General features: G+C 36.4%; 1 protein-coding gene across 4 annotated transcripts in view; it reads left to right on the forward strand.

Annotated features, from left to right (window-relative positions):
- Nucleotides 1-22,181, forward strand: part of RBMS1 (RNA binding motif single stranded interacting protein 1) — a 147,008-nt gene that overhangs the window by 118,245 nt on the left and 6,582 nt on the right. For 3 of the 4 annotated variants that reach the window (XM_074873364.1, XM_074873363.1, XM_074873366.1), the window contains exons 5-12: nucleotides 2,024-2,181; nucleotides 5,343-5,422; nucleotides 14,079-14,194; nucleotides 15,058-15,107; nucleotides 15,201-15,294; nucleotides 18,562-18,612; nucleotides 20,713-20,823; nucleotides 21,505-21,585. In XM_074873364.1, the coding sequence (XP_074729465.1) occupies nucleotides 2,024-2,181; nucleotides 5,343-5,422; nucleotides 14,079-14,194; nucleotides 15,058-15,107; nucleotides 15,201-15,294; nucleotides 18,562-18,612; nucleotides 20,713-20,823; nucleotides 21,505-21,585 (741 nt within the window). The remainder of the gene's footprint in view (nucleotides 1-2,023; nucleotides 2,182-5,342; nucleotides 5,423-14,078; nucleotides 14,195-15,057; nucleotides 15,108-15,200; nucleotides 15,295-18,561; nucleotides 18,613-20,712; nucleotides 20,824-21,504; nucleotides 21,586-22,181) is intronic. The other variant, XM_074873365.1, reaches the window with a different exon arrangement.

Below are 22,181 nucleotides of genomic sequence, written 5' to 3' on the forward strand. Positions count from 1 at the left end.
AAGAAAAGCTCATGGTCTCTCATCCTGAATACACTGCCTGTATAATGCAAAAGTGTGGTAATCCCCTAGGCTGGAATTAGGAGCCCAAGAGAAGGGGAATGTGATCTCCCCAGTTACCCAAGTAAAATAGATTGCTCTGATATTCTGCAGTTATCTGAATTTCTTTCTCTATTAGGTGCTTCTGAATGTAAGCATTTCTATTTTGCAGGTAAATTACTTTTTTTTAGTATGAACAAAATGGGGCCTTTTTTAATCTTTCCAAATGTTGTTAGGTTTTTAAATGAGAACATTTTAATAATAAACTTAGACTTTCTGTTATTATAGAATAAAAACATTAGCAAATTAGATGAAAATATGCAAAGGGTCTGATTTTCCAGCTTGTATACTGGTTTTTAGGGAAGTTTTAGGATATTTGTGTACAATATATTTTACGGCATATAATAAAAAGCAAAAAATCCCAAATTTTTCCTTTCAAATGCTATTCGGAGTTTCAGGAAATTATGTTATAGCGACAAGTGCAGTTTCATAATGACTGTGGCTGAAACCTCCTATAAAGCTTTTGCTAATAGTACTCATTAAAGAAGGAAGTAAGTCTACATGTTGCAAGGTGCAAACCAAAATTGGCTAATACAAGTTAAGAATTAGTTTGATACTTAAAGTGAAAGCTGTCTTCATCTCACATTCCTACCTGAGGAAATTAGAACTGTGTCAAAGATATAGCTATGTAACATAGATATTCCCCTATGATTGAATACTGCTCAGCAAGGAATATGTGTCAGCTCTGGCCTCTTCAGTGGGCCTAATCTGCCTAAAAAGGTATCACCACCTGTACAGCAATAATCACTTCAATAAATGCTTTAATTCCAGTAGGCAGTTGTTGTGGTTTTGTTTTTTGTTTTCTGGTTTGATTCAAACTTCCCTGTAAATCAGTTAGTCGTCTTGTGCAGAATGAAAATATGCTGAGGACTATGCCAACAGGTATTTGTTTCAGATCATATCATCCCTAATACCAAAAAAGTTCTGCTGAATATAATGCATCCTGCAGAGACGTAGATCTATACAGGGAGCCACAATGACGATGTCAAGGTTTTGCACAGCTGTAAGGTCCAGGTTATATATGTCTGTGTAGACTAAGAATGTATTTCGTCATGGAGCATGGCCAACAATTAGCAGTATGAGAGAGATTCTCCCTAGTCAGAGCTGGAGAATATGTAGACAAACACTGGAAATGATCAATTTCAACAAAAATGTTTCTTTGAGATGGAATTCTGCGGTACGTACATAGATCACACAAAGTGGATAGCCTAAGGTCAGGGGAATGGCAAAGACGTGACTACATTTGTCTCCTTCATAAATTGCTCATCTCCTGGCTGCCCTCCTCTGTCATTTTGTCTGTTTCTAGAGAGTTCTTGGAAGACTTTTGTGTTGTCTGAACGCATAATGTAAAAGTTTGGTGAAAACTCAAAAACATTCATGTGTGGGAGAAGACGACAGTGTCCCACTCACTTCTGCATGTATCAACCTATTCTTGTGGTAATATTTTGGCAACATACATACTCTTAAATGCATTGTCTCCTTTTTTTTCCCCATGTTGTTTTCAAACTGTCATTCCAATCTTTTCTCTTTTTAGTTTACACCTGGCTTTTTTTAGCTCTTTCTACCAGTCTTGTTTCCTTATCTTCTAATTTCTTTCTTTTATCTTTTTTTGCTTTTTTCTTTTTCTTTCAGAAAAATCTGAAACATGAAGTTGTAATGCAGACTATAAACTGGTCAATTATTCACCTTTACCTCCACTGAAAAATGTTGTTGTCAGCAGTAATAGGAGGAGGGGAGCTTTTTCAGGAATGCTGTATACAGTGACAAAAGATGGAGGCCAGTAATACTAGGAAAGAACAGCCTTTAGAAAGGGGACTGAGAAGTAAAAATCTGTATCAGTAGTTATATGTAATTGTTGTTATATTTTATATTCAAAATGTCTTTCCAGTGGCAACAACAATAACAATTGTTTTTAATTCTCTTTCAGCAACAAGAACAAGACCCGACTAACTTATACATTTCCAATTTGCCGCTATCAATGGATGAGCAGGAGCTTGAGAACATGCTGAAACCATTTGGGCAGGTTATCTCTACGAGAATATTGCGGGACTCAAGTGGGACAAGCCGTGGTGTTGGCTTTGCAAGGTACTTCAGTGGTGTTAGCCATGCTGGCAGCTTTTTTCTTAATTGAAAAGGCAGGAGTAGGAGGAAAAAGCAGAAATTGTTGAAAATGATCAAACTTTAAAAGAAAAAGGAGACCTATATGGAGATACCAGCAGGGTTTTAATTCTTCCTTTGGTAAAGTAAATATGGCTGTGTCTCATCTTGCTTAGATGGCTAAATCTGAATCTATTGCTCTTATTGGAAAACTATCTAGACTAAGAGTTCACTCTCCACCACTTCCTTCTGTTCTCTGTACTTGTCCTTTTTTCTCTGTCCCTGAACCAGTAAGCAAGAGTTATGCAGTGCTTCACAGAGACTTCTCCTGTGACTTTTCTGGCTTTTGAGCCCTGAATTCAAGACATGAAACCATAAGGAAGAACCCCATCTCCTCTCCCCTCCCCCCCCCCCCCCCTTTTTTTTTTTCCTCCTCTTTCTTCATTAGTTCCTCTGAGAAGATCAACTCATCATTGCCCTTTGAATGTCAGCCCTTTGAATTTTCGGGCTCATTAACATGTTGTCATCTAGAAAAGAAAATATTTTTATTCGCTTATAGTAAATCTCACCTTAAAATATTTGACCACTCGGTCAAATATCTCTCCCAAATTGACAAGAACAAATATTTTCCATGAATTAGTAGATACCTCCCAAATATTCTGTACATGTGAGCCTACTTTTTCTCTAGTTAATTCAGTTATTTGTTCTGGGGTCTCTTCATGAAAGCCTTTTCTGTGCCTTTCTAATATTTTTCTATCTCTCATTAAGTCCTGCTTTAAACCTAGTATGGCAATCAAAATTTGGAGTCTTTAGATTGGAGATTTCTATCATCAGAAACAGGGACATGCTTTGAGCAAAGGATTGGGATTCTCAAAACATGCTGTAAAATCTGTCAACAGTCAAACTCTAGTAATTCAGATGTTCAGCCAATATTACAATAGTTCTGTATTTGAACAAACACCAGTATCCAAAATTAGGTCACAGAAAAGAACTGAAGAAATTATATCTCTTGATGAAGCCAAAATTTTTAGGGATTGGTTTCCCTGTTAGTTGGCTGTGGTAGTTCACAGCACTGTCATTTTTATTTTTCTGTTTTTAAATCTGCCCCCTGCCTCCCCTTGACTTCTACCAAATTTTTTTCCTGTCTCCTTTAAATAAATTAATAAGTATTTAATATTTTTGGTGTAAATTTAATTGGGCATTTTTATTCATATACTTGTATTTTTTTCATATAAGCATATGCATAAGTATTTAAGTGTGAACTCCGTACGTGTATACACAGAATGTGTGTATATGTTTTTGGATGACATACAAAGCAATATATATCCAAAAGTTATATTTGCTAATTTTGAAAAATAGTGATACTTGCTTAAATGCAGCTTTCACTTTTTGGTACTGTGAAGGGCAGAATCCAGTAACACCCAAGGTAAAATTCAGTAGGCATTATGAATTTATTCAGTCATTTTTCCCTAAACTTGCTTACCAACTCTATCTTGAATCAGTGGTATTTTAGGAATGCTCTTATTCTAATATAGCCAGAAAACTTTTAGATTTGTACGTGGAAGTTCAAAAGACTTGTGTGTATCCAAAAACTCGCTTGTATTGAAGACATTAAAAGAGATTAGTTTTAAAATAAGTGTTTTCCTAATAGGTCTCTATTACATGTTATGTTTTATATATACACATAAATGTGAAGTTATTTTTATATACATATTTATACACCTACATATACATAATTTATAGAGTAAGCTATTGCTGTCATACCTAATCTGAATTTCTCCCCTTCTGCAAGGTAAGTATTGGAACATTTTTGGATAAATTTTAGCTAAAATTAAAATTGTCCAAGAAACATGTAGACATGAAATAAAGATTTTAATTTCTTGCTTTTGGGAGTATTTTATTAGGTTAACAAGGGGTAATGTATTTTATCAAGTCCAGACCTGAGTCTGAAACTAAATTATATTGTTTGTTTCATGTGAGACACAAAAAAATTGGTATCTTTGATGCAGAGCCAACAATCCAGAACTTCTGAAAATTCTCTAGAAGGTATTTTTTGAAACCATGAGGAAAACTTCTTGTTCAGTCTGGCATTTTGATGATTTTGGTTGCTGTCTATGACTATGTTTGTTGGCCTGTGCAGAAAGGCTATCAAGAATTTAAAAGGTGCCAGAACTTAGTAATTTTTAGTACTGCTTCTTTGCTGCTGAGGCTATTGGCCTAATTTGTGAATCTGAATTACAGAACATAATGAACAAATAAAAAGAAAATATCTGTTCAACATTATCCAAACATCATCTTGCAGACAGTTGAAAAATATATTCATCTTCTAAAACAAATCTTGTCATACTTGCATGTCTCGGTCATCCATTGCAACTTAGTCCAAGCTGGTAGTTAGGACCGACACATCTACGTTGCAACATAAGGATGTAGCTGCAACCTACGGAACCGCTCCTAGACTAGTAGTAGCTCACCAGAAGTCCACCCAGTCTATTAAGTCTAGTTTTGACAACATAAGTGCACAAACCTGTTCGGGATGCTGGATAAATTCTCAGTAGCTGTCACAGCTATTCTGTTATTGGTTCCTGTTTTGAAGGTAACTTGGAGACAATTAAATAAGAGACAGGTGTATCATTTAGTTGGGATGATATGTATAAGCTAAAAGCTGCAAAGGCAGTTTGGGTCATGTAATCAGGCATGTTTATATTTGAGTTTATTACTCTTAAACTGTACAGACACTTCAGAATCCTCTATCAAAAGTGGCACTAACATTTGTTGTATGTATCAGGGACACTAAGGATTCAGTTATGAATGATTGTGGATCAGTCTTCCTGCTTCCTTCAAGACAGCATAGGTACTTTGTACTATAGCTGTCCAAGTTATGTTCTGCCTAATTTCTAACTAAATAGGGGTATTGTATTTGCAATTTGGCACTGACTTTGGTCTCAGAGCACATCAAATGTTAACTGAGTTTAGTTTTACCTTTCTGAAGTTGTGTGGTCTTAGAAAGCATCTTCTGTATTGCTCACACATTGGAAAGCAAGCCACAAAAGTGAAGTGAGAAAAAGCAAGAAATATGCTTTAAAAAAAATCCCAAACATGGGAATCTGGATGAGTGTTTAATTTATGTAAATTATTCTTTATTTTCTTAGGATGGAGTCAACAGAAAAATGTGAAGCAGTGATTGCTCATTTTAATGGAAAATTCATAAAGACACCAGCAGGAGTTTCTGGTATGTTGCATATATTTGTAACAAGATGTATGAATGGGTTACTGCTTACGTAGTGGAAGCCTGTTACACTGATTGTTGTATCTGGCTTCTCATTCAGAGGCAGGCCTATTAAAATTAAACTGTGTCTTGTTGGATGACTGTAATACTTGCTCACTTGGAACATAGTGTATCACTTTCCTACTGTAAACCTTTTCTAGGAATCTAGTAGTGTTCTCTCCCAGCAGATAGACAAGCAGCTAAAATGCCTTAAGCCAGCTATGCACAAATTTACATCCCACATAATCCCAGTTGAAGTCAGGAGACGAGTATGTGTTATATGTGTATCAGAACAGAATTTGGCTGATTGTCCATGGACAGTTTGTTGGGGGTTTTTTGAGAGGCAAAAAATGGAGTACTTTTGCCATCTGTTGATGATTTTTTCGAAGTAATTTTCAAAAAAAGATTTGATTAGAAAAAAATAGATTCTATAGCAGTGCCTTAATGGCAGGCACTTTCATTCATTGGGGAGCTGTGACTCAAGTCAATGTAGGCTTCAAGGTTCTTCAGGAGGATAGAAGGGGGTCAATGAAGAACACTATTTCTAGAAATATTGTGCAAGGCAAAATGCAGAAAAGCTACATAGTGCAATTTTGTTGCCACACCAAGTTCCTCATCAGTTTGCCTGTTTTGTCAGTACTGTTTCTAAGAGACAAAATATGTATTCCATATATACTTAAACATGAGGAAAGGAAATTCGGAGCAGCAGAGTAAAATAGAAAGAAAAGAGTACAATAAAGGAAGAAAGAATACATGCCTGACATTCCAGGCAGCTTTCGGTAACCATTTTATTGAGAATCCCAAGTGGGAATTTTACGAATTACGTTGTTGATGTGCTTGCTGAAGCCACCTTTATCCCACTTGTGAAATGTTCTCTGCAGCCAGACCCTGACACCAAGGAGGAGGAAAGCAGCCCTCGGCAGGCAGACAAGAATGTAGCTTGTTTAGTAAAACTACATACATGCCTCATCCCTGAACGATTACTCCAGTTTGTGGCAGTCTGTGCTGCAGGAGGGGTGGAAAGCTGCTTCAGAGCACAGGAAACCACTCCCTTCACCAACAGTAATCTAATGCAGGGGTTTGACTTCCCTGGCTTGGCTTTTGCAGGCCCTTTGCATAGGGATTGATTGCTGAGATTATTTAGTTAAAACTTTATACATTGGGGCGCTAACTTTATTTTTCTATTTCATATATTTAGCAATCTGTGTTTTATGAGATGGAAAATCCCTTTAGGGTCAAGGAGATCATGGAATGATTTTCTCTGAATGCTGACTGTGCTCTGATCCACCCTCCATGATTAGTTTTATAGTTCTGCTATGGCATAGACATAAATAAGAGTAAAAAGTATGGAGAAACCAAGAGTTCAAATTAACGTATAGGGGTTTCTATTCAATTAGAGCCAGTAAAAAAAACTGCAACAGAACCTTCTATTAGTGCTTTTTAGTTTGCACATTTTTATTTTCAGTTGCATTATCCTGTTCTCAATGAACAAGCCATCAAGCGTGTCATTGCTAATCATACTCTGTCCCTGGTGGGCTGTTGCTGAAGCTGAAGTTGCACCCTTATATGATCAGGTTCAACCAGGTAGAAATAAAAAGTTGCTGCACAGAACTGTAAAAATGATTTCTGCAGTGTGGAGGAAAATATTTACTAGAAAAGTGTGATTAATTAGGGACAAGAAATTTGCACAGAACTGGTGACTGTCAGAAAGTGGAAACTAAAGAGGGTCTCAAGATGTAATCCACCTCACAGACTTTAACTTCTAATGCTTACTTGGCAAAGTAGTTGTCTAGGCTCTCTGTCTAGAATAGGTAAAGAAGCACACACCTCCAGACTGATGTATCTTTGCTGTCAGCTCTCCTTGCAGTTACAAGGAGTGTCTAGATGAGTTGCTCAGAAATAGATAACTCTAAATGTCTGAAGTCAGGTGAGATAACTTGCACTCTCCATGACACTGAAAAATGTGACAAATGATTAGCTGCATAAAGGAGTCATGAGAATCTTGTTTATTAAAGACCCTCAGTTTTGTTGCATATGGTACAGCCCCAACTCTACTTTTCCATGCTGGTGCTATGAAGTTGTATTGCTCCCTGGAAAGGTTTTTATGGAGTTCAAATTCTTCCCGGAGTTCCTCACCACATAGCAAGCACATGTCCAATAATGTAATCTTATTAGAGGATGCAGTTTATGCTGCAGTCTGCCAAGAAGTGGGGCAGAGTCATGGGGCAGCTGTGGTCTTGGACTACCTGCACAGAGAAAAGTGGATGTAGTGGGAAAGCTCTTGGACAAACAAAGGTTAGGAAAATGTTTTGAAATAGATCAGCATCCTTCAGGGTTATAGAGCAGCAAGTTCAAATACATACAGAATAAAATCGTAGAACTGGAACTATGTTTAAATTAAAACATTGTGTCCTAGAAACTTGGCTAAAATCAGCAAAGGGAGCTGGCTATAAAAACACTGTTATCAGGATGAGGAAGGTAGGAGAGACGGGCCTGTAATGAAATAGGTGTGGGAGGAAGAACATCTGTTCAACAAAAACATGCTTTCATAATGCAGCTTTGTTATTTTAACTAAGTTTGGGTTTAAATGGAAGAATGGGTTAAACATAGTTATAGGACACATAGGTGAGACCTCCTTTGGAGCATAAGAAGACAGAACAGGAAGAACTCTTAAGAATCTGAGAGGGCCAAGAGTAGCACAAAGCAGTCACAAAAGTGTTGGCTATAGAATTGAGTGGTACTGAGCAAGCTAAACCCAGATGTAACAAGATATTCAGTCTTTATTTCCCTGCTCCATATTAGCTTAATGAAATATATGTGATATTTAGTGTGCTCTTGTTTGTCTTCAGTGAGGAAGAAGGGAAGTTAGCTCAGAGAGCAATTTCAAATGCACTGCAAGTTGGTATAATCCTAGAACTCCTAGGAATGGTGTATTAGTTTCACCATTTGTTTTAGTTGAGGTTTGTACTTTTGTAAGTTATTGTAATAGCTTGTTCTGTTTTATGGACTATGACTTTCTGTACATTTCTCTCAGGACTTTGATTTTTGTATTTCATTCTCTTCTCAACTGTATGTATATTACATGATTGCTAGAATCTTGAAACAACTTTTGCACTTAGTTCTACTTTTCTCTTTAAAGAATTATTGTTTTCAGTGAATAATGTGAGCTTTAAAGACTTTCTATTCTCCTGTGAAATGTGAATGTCATGAATTAGAGGAAATGGAGACTAGACTAATATAAGGAGCCAGGACACAGAAGAGGTATAATGAGGTCAGAGCAGCAGACTTAGCCTCCCTCCCCTAAAGATGATACTTAATGTTTGCTGTCCTTTTGCCTTGCATTGGACCCATAAAGATTGTAGACATGATCTGTTGGGCCAAATAATGGAAGGCATCTCCTCTCTATCACAGCAGCATGTAACCGCATGATAATACATGAGAATAATATAAATAATAACATAAAGAAGTTGTGCTGTAGAATGTTAGGTATGTATAAGTCTGAATGTATTTGTCTCTTACATTTAAAATGAAAAATATAGCAGTTAAAAAGTTACAAAAGTTTTATGGCTGTTTTGTAGACTTCATGGATTATTTAATACTTCTTTTACTGAAAAATAATTTAAGTGATATTGTTTTAATGTGTGTAAGGTACAGAGTATTTTTGCTGAGCAACCCATACCGTTTTTGCTTCAGGAATGGTGGGGTTACGATGATGAATCATAGGTTATCCATGATCCATCCTCCTCTTCCCACTTACTGTAAAAATATTGGTCACTCAGGGACTGTTTTAGGGAAGAAGCTGAAGGCAGGTGTGAGAGCTCTGCTCCTGCCTGTGCTCTTGACTGTAGTCTAGGAAGAGGTCCACCAGGTATTGTAGACACTACTGTTTGAAATGATTTGATCTGGACATCTTTCCAGTGCAAGAGAGGAGTGAAAACAGAGCCTTGAAGTAGTTATCTTGTGGCAGTCATTTCGGAGCTTTTTTCCATTTGCTTACCTTTACAAAGTTATCTGGCACTGAAGATCTCTATATCGTGAATTTAAGCTGATTGACCATAAACTCACATTTCTTAGTTATCTTTCACAGATCCTTTAGAAATAATCCATGAACCACAAAACCACTGCTAAAGGGTATCAAGAGGTCACAGTGCTGGTGTTACTCCTGATTGTCACACCGAAGGCAGAGGAACCAAGATTTTACCCATTAGATCAAAGATTAGAAGCTTTTACGGGTCTAATTCTCATAGTTTGAAATTGATGCTTAGTTCTAAGAAGCAACATTGGATAGAAAAGTAAAACAGTACTTAAAAGCACTCAGACTATACTCCTCTGACAAATTATTAAACCTTGTGTAAATTTATTAAAGAAATATAACCCTGAGCACGGTGTTTAAATGAAGATTAGGATGGTGAAGAGTATATGTTTAATTTCTCTTTAAACATACAAAGCTACTGAGATCTTGGGTTGCACAACTTTTTTTTTTAATTCCCACAGCTTTTGGTAAAAGTTTCTAGCTGTACAGAGCTGTACTTGCTCTATCATTAAAGTGATGTTTTATTGTCAGAATTAATTAGTCCCATATGCTTTGTCACTAGAAAATAAGCAATGAAAGTCACTAAAAGATACAGTTTAATTGAAAACTGATTAACATAATAGTATTTTAAAAGTATTTTGTTGTATTTTTTAATATCAGAAATTAGAATTTTTTGCAAAGTTGATAAAATTAGCCATGTAAAGTCAAGGGTGTGAACACAAAGTTCAACATAAGAACGTGAATTTTGTTCTTGCATTTATGGTATCACCTGGTATGTGTTTGGGTAGACGCTGAACAAACGAAGACTGAATTCTAATGTACACAGGTGCATAGTGTGTTTATGACAAGGAAGTATTTACTCTCTGGGCTAATATTGCATTCACATCTTTCTTCTGTAAAAACATTAGCCCTAGAGGAAGGTGATTCAGGGCAGGAGGAGATGGTCAGCACTTTCCACAGCCACATTTTCAAGCACTGACCTGCTGTTAAAGCACAGGAAAGCTCATGGTTACAGAACGCCTCCATAGCGGCAGCTCAACAGACTTCTACAAACCATTGAGAGTGTCTGTTGGTTTTCATTAAGTGTCAGTAGAGTGTGTATTTTAAACATGGTGTCTTAGCTGCAGAAGTGTAAGTCTGCTGTAAGTCATAGCCTTTTACATCAGCTATCTCTTAGCTGTAAACGCGACTCCTAATATTTATATTATGCCTCTCTGTCTTGCACATACAGACAAGTCACTGAATGATTAATGATCCACTTCATCACTGGACCTGCACACTTCCCAACAATTAGGCAATAAAAGTTACTCTCCCTTCCTTCCTGGACCACAAAAAAGATTGCTTGACTGTCTGTAGGGCTTGTTGGAGTTTTTTGGTTTTATGTATATCTATTGTATATATGTTTGTACGTGCAAGAGAGAGAATATCTTACATATTTGTGAAAAATAGGAGGAAAGGTAAGCTGAAGAAATAAATTTCAGATTTAATTTTGAAGAGGGTAAGGGCTATGTTCATTCTTTGGTGAGAGTAGGATCAGTACATCATACTTGGCTCCCAGGAAGGTTTATCTCTTTCTCATGACCCTCCCTCTGATGACCATCAGTCACCGTGTTCTTGAAGAAATGAACACAGTAGTACTCAGGTCACATCTATAGAAGAGCAGCCAAAAATTGCAGTTAGGCTTTCAATTGCAGCAGTTCCTGCTATCAGTGTTCAGATCTTGAACTGGAATCAGAGAAAGCAAATGCTATAGAGCCTTCTCACAGCAGTTGGTGGTATTAAATAGACAGTCTGCTTTGTCTTTTTTTAATGTGAGTTGGAGTTTTCACAGCATTTGGCTTCATTTATGGACACAGTGAGGAGCAAGAGAAGCTGGAAGGTCAGAAAAACAAGGGATCCCATGACCAGGTCTGTCTTCAGTAAGATGGAGCACCAACTTCTGGCAAATCACAAATTTTAATGCCTTTTAAATTTTTTTTTTCATTGCAGCAGGTTTTGGATATTACATATGCAAAATCCAAAACATGTTGATAATTCTTGTTCCATTTTTTCTTCCTCTTCAAATTTGTCAGGAGAGTGTTGCCGATGCACCACGGAGGATGTTTCATCAGTTAAATTTTAGCTGTTTTCAGTTATTTATTGACAGAAAAAATCATAATTATTCTTAAAATAGATTTTAATTAACATTTTATTTGAACAGTTGGACAGGTTTACTCTGACTTTTTTGTAAAAAAAAAAAAAAATCTTTGTCTTGAAACAATGATGGGAAATGTAAGCACAAATAATGCTTTCAGAAAAGTTTTGTACAATTCACTATGAGGATTTTTAATGAAAACATAATGCAGCTTTAAATAAAGTATGTAGTACCTGTGAGTGCTATAATACAGAATCACAGGGCTAGAAACCTTTAGGTATTTTCTGATGTCTTTATAAGCCATTCTCATGTCAGTTTCTTTTGACCTCATCCAGAAGTTTATAGTGTGTATTTTGGAAGTCACAATGCTTCCCACAATAGAGATGCTTTGAAATAATTTATAAGTAGCCAGAGATACTCAACTTGAGGAAGAGCTTTTTTTTCATTTAAGGCAGTTAACCAGTATTTGGATCTCAGAGTCAAAATAATTTCAGAGCAGAACCTGACAATTTTACCCATGTTGACTAACATCATCTGAGATTAACTTCTCTTATTTCAACAGAAATGTATGTGGATTAAAATGCTGAGTGATATGACCAAGGTTATTGGGATCTAGCTTTTCTAAAGTAACATCAAATTATCCATCAGCATATTGATATAGTAGCTTTTTTCCCCAAATATGCCAAGGCAGAAGTTGCTTCTCATGATAGAAGACCCCAAAGCAAAACTCAATTCTGGGAATGCCAAAAATCCCTCAGAAATGCAAGATTTTGAGGACAATTTTCTCCAGTTTCCGTCTCCTACTTTTAGGGTTTCTATTATTTCCTTGTGCATTTACTCCACTGTCTGTAGGTCTCCAATACTTTTTCCAGTGTCCAGCCTAACCTTCCCCTGTTTTTTTATGATTATAGGATTTTAATTACCATTCTCTGTAAGATAATACATTTTAAAATAATTCAGTTGTCACATTTAGTATTAAAGTCTGACACTTTGATGTTAAAGTTATTTGACTGCTGAATAACCATGCACAAGTAAGAGAGGTACAAGTCTCTAATGGATGTGTGGTCAATGTTGGAGATGAGACAGGGAACCACATACCAATTCTGCCTCCCAGTCCATCCATCTTTTATAGAGAAGGCTGTGAAAAGATGTATCATGCAGGAAGTGGGTGTTTTCCCAGCAGAGCCAGAGCTAATGTTTTAGGTTATGCCATCTAAAACTAGGGATAACTTGGCCATTAGTGCTAGTTTTGTGCCAGTTTTAAAAGTCAAGCTGTTTGCCAGGTTGTAAGTGTCTGGGGTTTTCGATACCAATCATCTTTTGTAAATGCAAACAGAGTGAAGAGCACATCAGCACTGGCCATGGTTATACTAATAGATTTTGTTGCATGATACAGATATGCTAAAATTTTTCATGGGGCTGGCTTTTTGCAGGTGGCCCTCCCACCCCACGTGTTTACTCTGCATTTGGAAACTTGCATGTTTTCAGATCCAGCCATGTCTCATGAAGGTGTTTCCAAACAGAGAACGACTGGAGGAGTGTCATGGTAAAGCTTAGACAGCTCATGTGTCAGGAATTATTGGCAGAGAAATGTTCACATCCAAGTCATAACCGTGCTTCCACCCTGTGATTAGGGAGGGTGTGGTATGATGTAGCAGAGCTGTGCTTCAGCCGTAGGTACTCAGAAACTAGTGCAGTTTAAGCTAGTAACAGGGAAAGAATACTATGCAAACTATTCTTTTTCATTGCTTCAATTTTGACATTAAAAAATTGAAGTAATGGTCAGGATTATGTTATGCAAAAGTAAAAATATAGCAATACCATTTCATGACATTATGCAAAAACCAAGATAAAAGAAAAATCTTGAAGAATTTCTGGTTGCATTTTGTGCTCTTTATAGAGAGGAGATAAAAAGGAAATGGGCAGTGGTGGCATTTTTTCACTGCAAGGTGGCACAAGGTGAAGATGCCCAATCACCCTGCTCTTAGAGGAAGTGGACGTACTATGCCAGCTATTCTGCTATTCTGGATGAACAGAGCAGTTTAAGTTTAGGGACTGAAACCTCCAAGGGGGGCAGAGAGTATGTTAAAGGCTTTTGGCCAGATTTATTCTCCACCTTCCTTAGATGTACCTCCTAAGAGGCAAAGCTCAGAATTCAGATGGCAGTTCTTATTCATCCGCAGACCAACAGACACATACTCAGGTTATATAGACCATGTTTCTTTCCAACAGGTTTTAGAGCAGTAGTTTAAAATCAAAGATACAAGGGATTCCAGATGCTCTCTTTGTGTATGGCAGCTATCTTTCTGCTATGCAGAACAGTCATTGATGCTGTAGTATGAGTTCATGTTATTTAACTGTCATACTGAGAATATAACTTAAAAAACCATGCCTCATTTGGAGGACTGAACACCTATATATGAATGCTTCTTACATTCTTTCTTTCTTTTCAGTTCCTGCAGAACCTTTATTGTGCAAGTTTGCCGATGGAGGACAGAAAAAGAGACAGAATCAGAATAAATATATACAGAATGGAAGAGCATGGCACAGAGAAGGCGAGGTGAGACTTGTAAGTCCTCTCTTCAAGCTTTAGTGTGGGTGTACAGTAATGAATACTTATGGAAATGATAGGCATTGAGACTTCTTGGCTTGGCTTTTTGGCGTATTAAAAATGTGCAGGCAACTCTTACCTGACAGTTTGCAACTCTATAAAATACTTAAGTCTATCTTTCTTAAGAGGAAAAAAGGCAAAGTGCAAACCACTAAATCCTACCTCGTTAAAGTGAACAATAAAATCTCCTTCAACTTGGTCAGAAATATGCCTGAGAGATTTTGCATATTATAAAACTACCTGAAACATGACTTTATTTACATGTAGTAAATAATACTTTAATTTATGCAGCACTGAAATGCACATCACTTTCATGGATTAAAATAGTACCAATGAAGTGCAGCGTTAATTTTTTTTTAGTCACAGCTTTTTTAATCTTTAATGTTCAAGATAATAGTTTCATAGGCTTACTGTGGTTAGCAAGCCTAGACACCTCATTTATACGAGACAAGAAAATTCAAATGTGTCTTCTGAAAAACAGCACTTCCCATTCATTCTTGTAGTTAATATATTGTAGGCAACACCCTAGCATAATTATCTCCATGTCTTGCCTCTCAAACACACACATGTTCATTTAGTCCGTATTTCATAGGTTGCATTTTGCTCCTCATGCTGGGAACTTGGAAATTCGTAGTCATAGCCAATATCACTGGCTCTCTTCACTAATTATTGCTGTCAATTAACCTTTCCCTAACATAGTAATAAATTATTTCAGTACAAATTTTCAGTTAAAGATAATACAACTAAAGAAAGAGTAAGAGAAATAATTTACAATCAAAATGAATTTTGTTAACTCTTTTTTTCCACTTTTTTTTTTACAGGCTGGAATGACACTCACTTATGATCCAACCACAGCTGCTTTACAGAATGGGTATGTTAAATAATGGCACACTAAGAAAAAAATTTTTTGCATTATGAAAAATGCACAGAAATGGCATTTAACAAATATTTCCGCATTTTCTAGATTTTATCCGTCACCCTACAGTATTACAGCGAACAGAATGATCACTCAGACATCTATTACGCCATATATTGCTTCTCCGGTTTCCACATACCAGGTTTGTATGTAGAACTTAGTAGCTTGAAATGGTTCATTGGAGCTTATGTTTATTTATCAGTTGCTACATTTGGTTTTATGAATTCTCCAATAATGCTTCATTTTAATGAAGTGGCTTCTTCATGCTGTACACCATGAAAATAATGGTCTTAAAAACTACGAGTGTGTGTGTTTCAGGAAGCACAGCAATGTAATGAGATATGTGGTGTCTTGCAAAACAAAGTCTAACTTGTGCTGATGGCTATTTGTAGCCACTTCTGCATTTCATGTATGGTTTTTCATTTTCTCTTGGTCAAGTTCTTTTAATGTTAATAATATGTCTTTAAAGGAATGATTCTTTATTTAAAACCTTCTTGATTTAGATAAATTGTATTTAGAGATATTTCTTCCTTCTTTTTGAACTTTCTTCCGGATGGTTTAGTGCAAAAAAACCCCCCAAAAAGGCCAACAATAATGTGTTACATAGTTGTGCTAATAAGGGTACAGAAACTTGCTTAACATTAGAGAAGGAAATTTTTAAGAGTTCAGAGTTCAAATTACATTAGCATTCAAATTCAGTGTTTTTATATTAAACCATTTAATAGTCTAGAACTGTGTTTCTAACCCAAAAGTTACTTTATTTTGAACAATAAAATAAAACATGAATTATGCACATTTTTTGTATTTAGAGCCCAGTACAGTTTCCTGAAAAGGAATTTTGATAGGTGTCATCTTGAGTCCCCACTAAGGGATATTGACAAACAATTCAACATTCTGAGGAATGATATGGAACAGTTTTTGTACTTTGATTTAAATCTTAGGAATGCTTAATTTTAGGGCATCGTACATTTCAGCCTACAAACAACTTGCATTTAATGCAACTAGTATGGCGGTCTCTAATACTAGTATGTATGCTCTGTAATTACCACTTGAGACAGGCCAGTTGTCCCAGTGTAAGCAAAATGATCACCTATTCTGACATTTGACTGTTTAACACATAGCCAAAGTAAGCATCAGTGATTCAGGTCATAAATAACCAAAACCAATTAAATTTTGAAAATTCTTATCTCTGCACATCAGAGGAAGGAGAAGATGCCATTTGCTTTTTAGTGAGAGAGACGTGCTGAGTTTTCTAGCTTACTATGAGTGCAAATGAATATAGAAGGCATATAGAAGGCTAATGGAGGCACTGTGGGCCATTTGGTCAGTATTCCCTTGCAGAAATTTCCACGTACCCTTCCATTCCAGGTGAGAAGAATGAGGAAGAATTGTCTAATACTAGTTTGGAGGTCTAATGCCTTCTTGTGCGAGCAAAGTGCTATGTAGGAGGTAAAACAGTGGACTCTGGGGTAAAGGGCAGCTGGATTAATTTTATATCAGTTTCTGAGGTGACTTATGCAACACCAATATTTGCTCTCAGCAGACAGTGCTAGTACTGTATTTTTCAGTATATTGAATCATTCTGCTTTGTACAATACCTCAAAAATTACAGCAAGTTCTTGCTCAGAAAAATATCTCAGTAGAATTAGCTGCTATTCTTTATTAAAATATAAATTATTTATCAGTATAAGACTCTCAGATATTCAGAATCCAAGTAAAAGTTGGAAGTTGGCATGGAAATGTACTTCTTGGGAATATAGTGTCACTTTCCTGGGCTTATTGAGATAGGCAGACCACAACACAGTACATTTCTAGAAGTGTTGTTGCCAGTATTTCAATATATGTGGCATGGAGCTAAAATTATTGTGGGTGGAGTTATTAACATCATTATATTTAAAGTGCCACAGTAACAGGAATTGAAAATTTAAGTTGAAGTCTTCTGTATTGGGGAGGAAGAAGGTTCTTGGCCGGAAGAGTTTCACAATTTGAGTATTAGTTACATCTTCATTACTGATCCCTTCTCACTGAAACCTGCAGCATTCTGTCGTCTACACAACAGGATGTATCACAAGAGCATGATTTATTTATTTTTTCTTTGAGGCATGGTATAACCTGTTCCTAGATTTATTTTTATTAAAGGTAAACAAATTTAATAAAGTTTTGGCTAGTGTTTGTTTCTGCAACTCCTGTATACCCAAATGACAGTACTAAGCCAGTTACTATCATCATATGAGTAGATTAGCCAAAGCTTTAGTCAAGCTGTACCAGTATTTTTGCCATTAAGCTTTTGCCTGAGGAAAGGGAGGGTTCAAGTGTTTTCCATTTTTGAACTCCTGTTTGCTCTTTTTCTGACTGAAAAAGAATACTACTCTGATTTGAAAATCAGTAAAAAAAGGAGGGAAGAAATATTTCCACCTTGCAGAAAATACCTCACCTGTATTTTTTTCAAGACTGTCTGTCTACCTGTCCTGTTCACAGGACTGTGGGAATGAGGGTAGAGGTGTTTAAGGGGCTTTAAATGTCCAGCAGCAGTGGTGAGTCAGCTCTGTATGTGCGGTGCAGGTCAGAATCCCACCTTATCCAACACACCTACAGGAGACAGGGAGGAAACATTTTCATTCTTACCTTTAATATTTCTTGCAGCACACTTTTTCAAAGAGCTGTTGCAACCAGCTCTTTTTAACTAAGATAACCATATAACCCATTAGTTTACCTTTTAATCTTTTTAATTTACCTTGACGTGCAAAGTTAGGCATCCTACCTCAATTTAAGTATTTGGGTAGTCAGTGGTTTTAGAGAGAAGACATGGTAGTTGCAAGAGCAGGAATGCTCATGAGAACCTTCTCTTCCTATGCTTTGGAAATAACATACCGCAATGTCTTAGAGAACAATTCTTCTAAATCTTCTCCTTGTTCCTGAAACAAGATTCTAGCAGAATTCCTGGTTTCTTTTTCCCTTGTGAAAATCCAATAATTTGTTTTATTCTGATCATACTAGAAGGCAAATGATGCTGTACTTCCTGAGGTCCCAACTATTTTTCCCCAAAGGAATTTCAAAGACAGAAGGTGCCTCCTTTTTCAACACAGCAGAAATCTCTCATGCATCCATTTGAACGCTTTCAGTGTACTTGATAAAGTTTGAGACCTGCACTAAAATCATAGTATACTGTTCTGAAAGGTGTACGTGGTATATTGTCTTCAAATCTTGTTTCTGATTTACAGGTACAATAAATACACTTTTCATAGAAATCAGTGTTGCTCCACAGAGTGGCTAATTGCATTAAAAAGTGAATAAATAAGCCAGGGGATGTGTTAACATGATTTTTTTTTTATATTATTACTGTATCTCAGTTGGAGTATTTAGGAAAAGAATGACTAAAACGAAAAATAAAATACTGATTTTGTTCTAGGTTCAGAGTCCTTCTTGGATGCAGCCTCAACCATATATAATGCAGCACCCAGTAAGTTTTTATGCTTCATTGTGTTACTGATTGTATAAACTTTTTACATACTTTTAAACAACAGGAAACAGGTCAATTCCTGCCCAGTTATTTCTAGAGTTTTGACAATGACATCATGATTAAATCATAGATCAAAATAAAAAGAGAAACAAAGATAGTAACTTGGGTTGGGGCCTCATTTTATTAGGAAAAAAAAAGAAAGCTGTCTTCAGGGTATCAAGGTGATGAGGACAATTAATTACCAAATCAGCATCCTGAGGAAACTTTTTTTTTTAAAAAATTTAAATGAAAAGCACTTTGCAAGTACCAATGTTTTATATACTGTTTACCTATTGGGAGCTGGAATTGAAGACCCAAGGTTTTAGAATGGGTCTAGAATAGTTCAGACTGGATGATTTGTGAAAGACAGATGGTTGTAGTGATATAAATGACATTATGGGCACTTACTTGAAGAAACCTGCATAACTTGTTCTGGCTTCACCGCTCATGAGTAATGCTAGTCTCCCTACACTTTTGGCTGTGGCCTCTGTACCAAACTGTCAGGCATTCTAATCTATACTCTCCCATGATATTTTGCTTCTTATCTATGTCATTTGCCAATTAAGTACCATTATATCTGAGACTTATTAGGAACATTACAAATAATAACAGGCGCTTTAATATATGCACTCCTGTAGTTAACAAACAAGTCTGTTTCCAGATATAGAAGGCATATTGTCTTGACTTTAACCTCTCCATGCAGATTATAGTATATAAATCATCTTGGCAGAACATTTTCTTCTCCTGCATGCAGAGCAGGTGAATACTGAACCAGAGCACTCTCCCGCACACTTAATTGTTGTATTTGTGGTTTTTGATGTTAAACACACACACACCAGGTTTTAAGTTTTCTCTATCAACACAGATTTTCATTTAAAAAAACATCTTGCAAATCATGCTGTGAAAGATGCAAGTTGATCTGTTATAATGCTGTAAGGTTCACAGGTATACAAGATGAGATTTCACAGTTGAAAATAAAGATTTAGATTCCTGACTTAAGTTCAGTTTTGGTCTGTGCAAAGACTGGTGCTGTCTTGCTCATTTGCTTTGCAGAGAAGCCTGCAGTCTACAGACAGGAAATTCTTTTAGTGTTTGATGTGCCTGTGACTCATTTCATCTGCACTGATCACATGGTTGTTTTTCCAACTATGTATGTCTTTTTTCTTTTATTTTTTTTCTTTTTAAGGATTAGTTATTGATTCAAAATAGTGGCTTTCAGTACACTGCAATTATTTCTGTTCATTTTGAGCCTCCATCAATTTTAATCAACACATCTGCAAGCATAAGTCATACAAAGTATTTAGAAATGTGTTTTTGTAGAACATGATTGGTAAAATTAAGTTTGTTGATAACCCTCCATTTCAGATTACTCTGAAAACGTTACTAGTGTGCCCTCCTTGTTTAACAATCTCAAGTGTATAAAAATTTGACATACACTTTTAATGAAGTTAACAAAATGGTACAGGAGTGATAGAAAGGTCATCACAGTAACTAGTATTTGGACAAAGAATCAGCATTGCTAACCCACTCTTTTAAAATGTGTGTGCTAACAAAACCAGCCACTAAGTAGGGCAGCTACCTTGTGTGTGAACATTGCATGTGACAAGTAGAATTCTCCTATCACAAGTGTCCCTCCAAAGCCTCCATTCTTAAAGATGAGATAGAAGTTTCTTCCTAAAGCTCGAAATTCCAAAATGTAAGCTAAGTGAATCTATACCTGGTAACGTGTGCAGATTTTTGCTTTAAAGTTAGCATCTGGTTAAACTCATATTTTACAAAGTGTTTTCAGCAGGTGTCTCAAGTGCATCGTACATCGGTTGTGTGTTTGATAGGAAGTCAATGCAGTTCTTACCCTATTACCAAACTGTGCAAAACGCATCTGCTTGAGTAGAATACTCAGAACGCCCCAAGACCTGCTTCCTGGGTCAGTGCCTGGGGTTAAGGAGAGTTCTTGTGGTATATCTCCTTGGAAGGACAGCCCATTCGTAGACTCTGAAATCAAAAATGTAGTTAAAATCTGCGTGTTGCTGCAACTGTTCCTTTCTTTCTCTGTTTTAATAGGGTGCTGTACTGACTCCCTCCATGGACCACACCATGTCACTACAGCCTGCATCGATGATAAGCCCTCTGACACAGCAGATGAGTCACCTTTCATTAGGCAGTACTGGAACAGTATGTAGCAATTCAATACAAAATAGAAGTTAGAACAAGTAGAAAATACCGTGTGTAGATCGCAGTATGCATGTGCAGCTTGCATGTAGGAAAAAAATAATCCTTTGGGTAGTCTTTCATCCGATAAAGTATTAAGAACTGTCTCCATTTTTAAATCATATTCAGAAGGTTTTATTCAGTCTATTAGCTGATCAGAAATTGGAAATTAATAAATAAAAATATATCAAAGCAAATGAAAGGAACCCAGGAGGTAACTCCAGGGTTGTATCGAAAAAGAAAAAGTAGTTGTTTTTACTCTTCAGGAGATCAGAGTTGCAGAAAGTAATACAAAGCGTGGAACAGAAACTAAACCAGAAGAAAGAGATACAGGCTAGCTTCTAAACTGAAAGACCCTTCTTTTCTGAGCAGATAGAATTAAAAAAAGAAAAGATGATGATCAGGGTTAACAAGAGAAGGAAGAGTCCTTTATCTAGTCTTTGAAGTCTAAATTTGAGTTTTTTCAAAACAGGTGTCTCACTTTTCTGAAAAGCCTATTGATTTCAAGCACAAAAGTCTTTCTCTTATGTATATTCCTTTAGGGAAACAGTCAATATCTATTAAATAATGCTGTCATCATAGGTAATTTGAATACTCTTAAATTTACATTGGGCTTTACCCGAACTCAACTCTCTGTCTTTCTAGTACATGCCAGCCACAACAGCTATGCAAGGAGCCTACATACCCCAGTATACACATGTCCAGACAGCAGCGGTTCCTGTTGAGGTCAGTATATTTTATAAAAGACCAGAGATAAGAGACATGAATATGATACTAGGTTTTTTTTTTAATATAGTGGGAAAGCTATCATTTTAAGCCTAACATTGTAACTGTGAATGTACTGTGAACACAGTGTATATTAAAACTATGAAGTGACATTATTCTTAACTAATATAACTAATATTATAACAAAGAATAACCTGTACTTGTAGCAGTACAGTACTTGGAGCGGTCTTCTATATGAGCATACCTCAGACAAACTTTGTGTTTTGTGAAACGTAATTTCCAATAGGAACAAGCCATGTTACTTTTGATGTTCCATTTGGTTTTCCTGTGAGCAAACTTCTCTGCCAATGGCCTACGATTGTAACTTTTTGCAGAGAATCCCGGTTTTATCCTGGCATCTCAGGATACTGTGCATATTTGCCTAATAAAGCCCTTTGCAAGCCCTGTTGAAGAGGATAACTAAATGGTAGACAATAGTTTGTCTACTGTTTTGACTTACCTTACGCCCTTTCATAGGTCAGTACTTCCTTAACAGAGGAGCTAGACAAGGTATGTTGAAGCTCTTGTATTCAGAATGAGTGCTAGACAGTCTCTTC

The sequence above is a fragment of the Strix uralensis genome, chromosome 6 (assembly GCF_047716275.1).
Source record: "Strix uralensis isolate ZFMK-TIS-50842 chromosome 6, bStrUra1, whole genome shotgun sequence".
NCBI lineage: Eukaryota > Metazoa > Chordata > Aves > Strigiformes > Strigidae > Strix > Strix uralensis.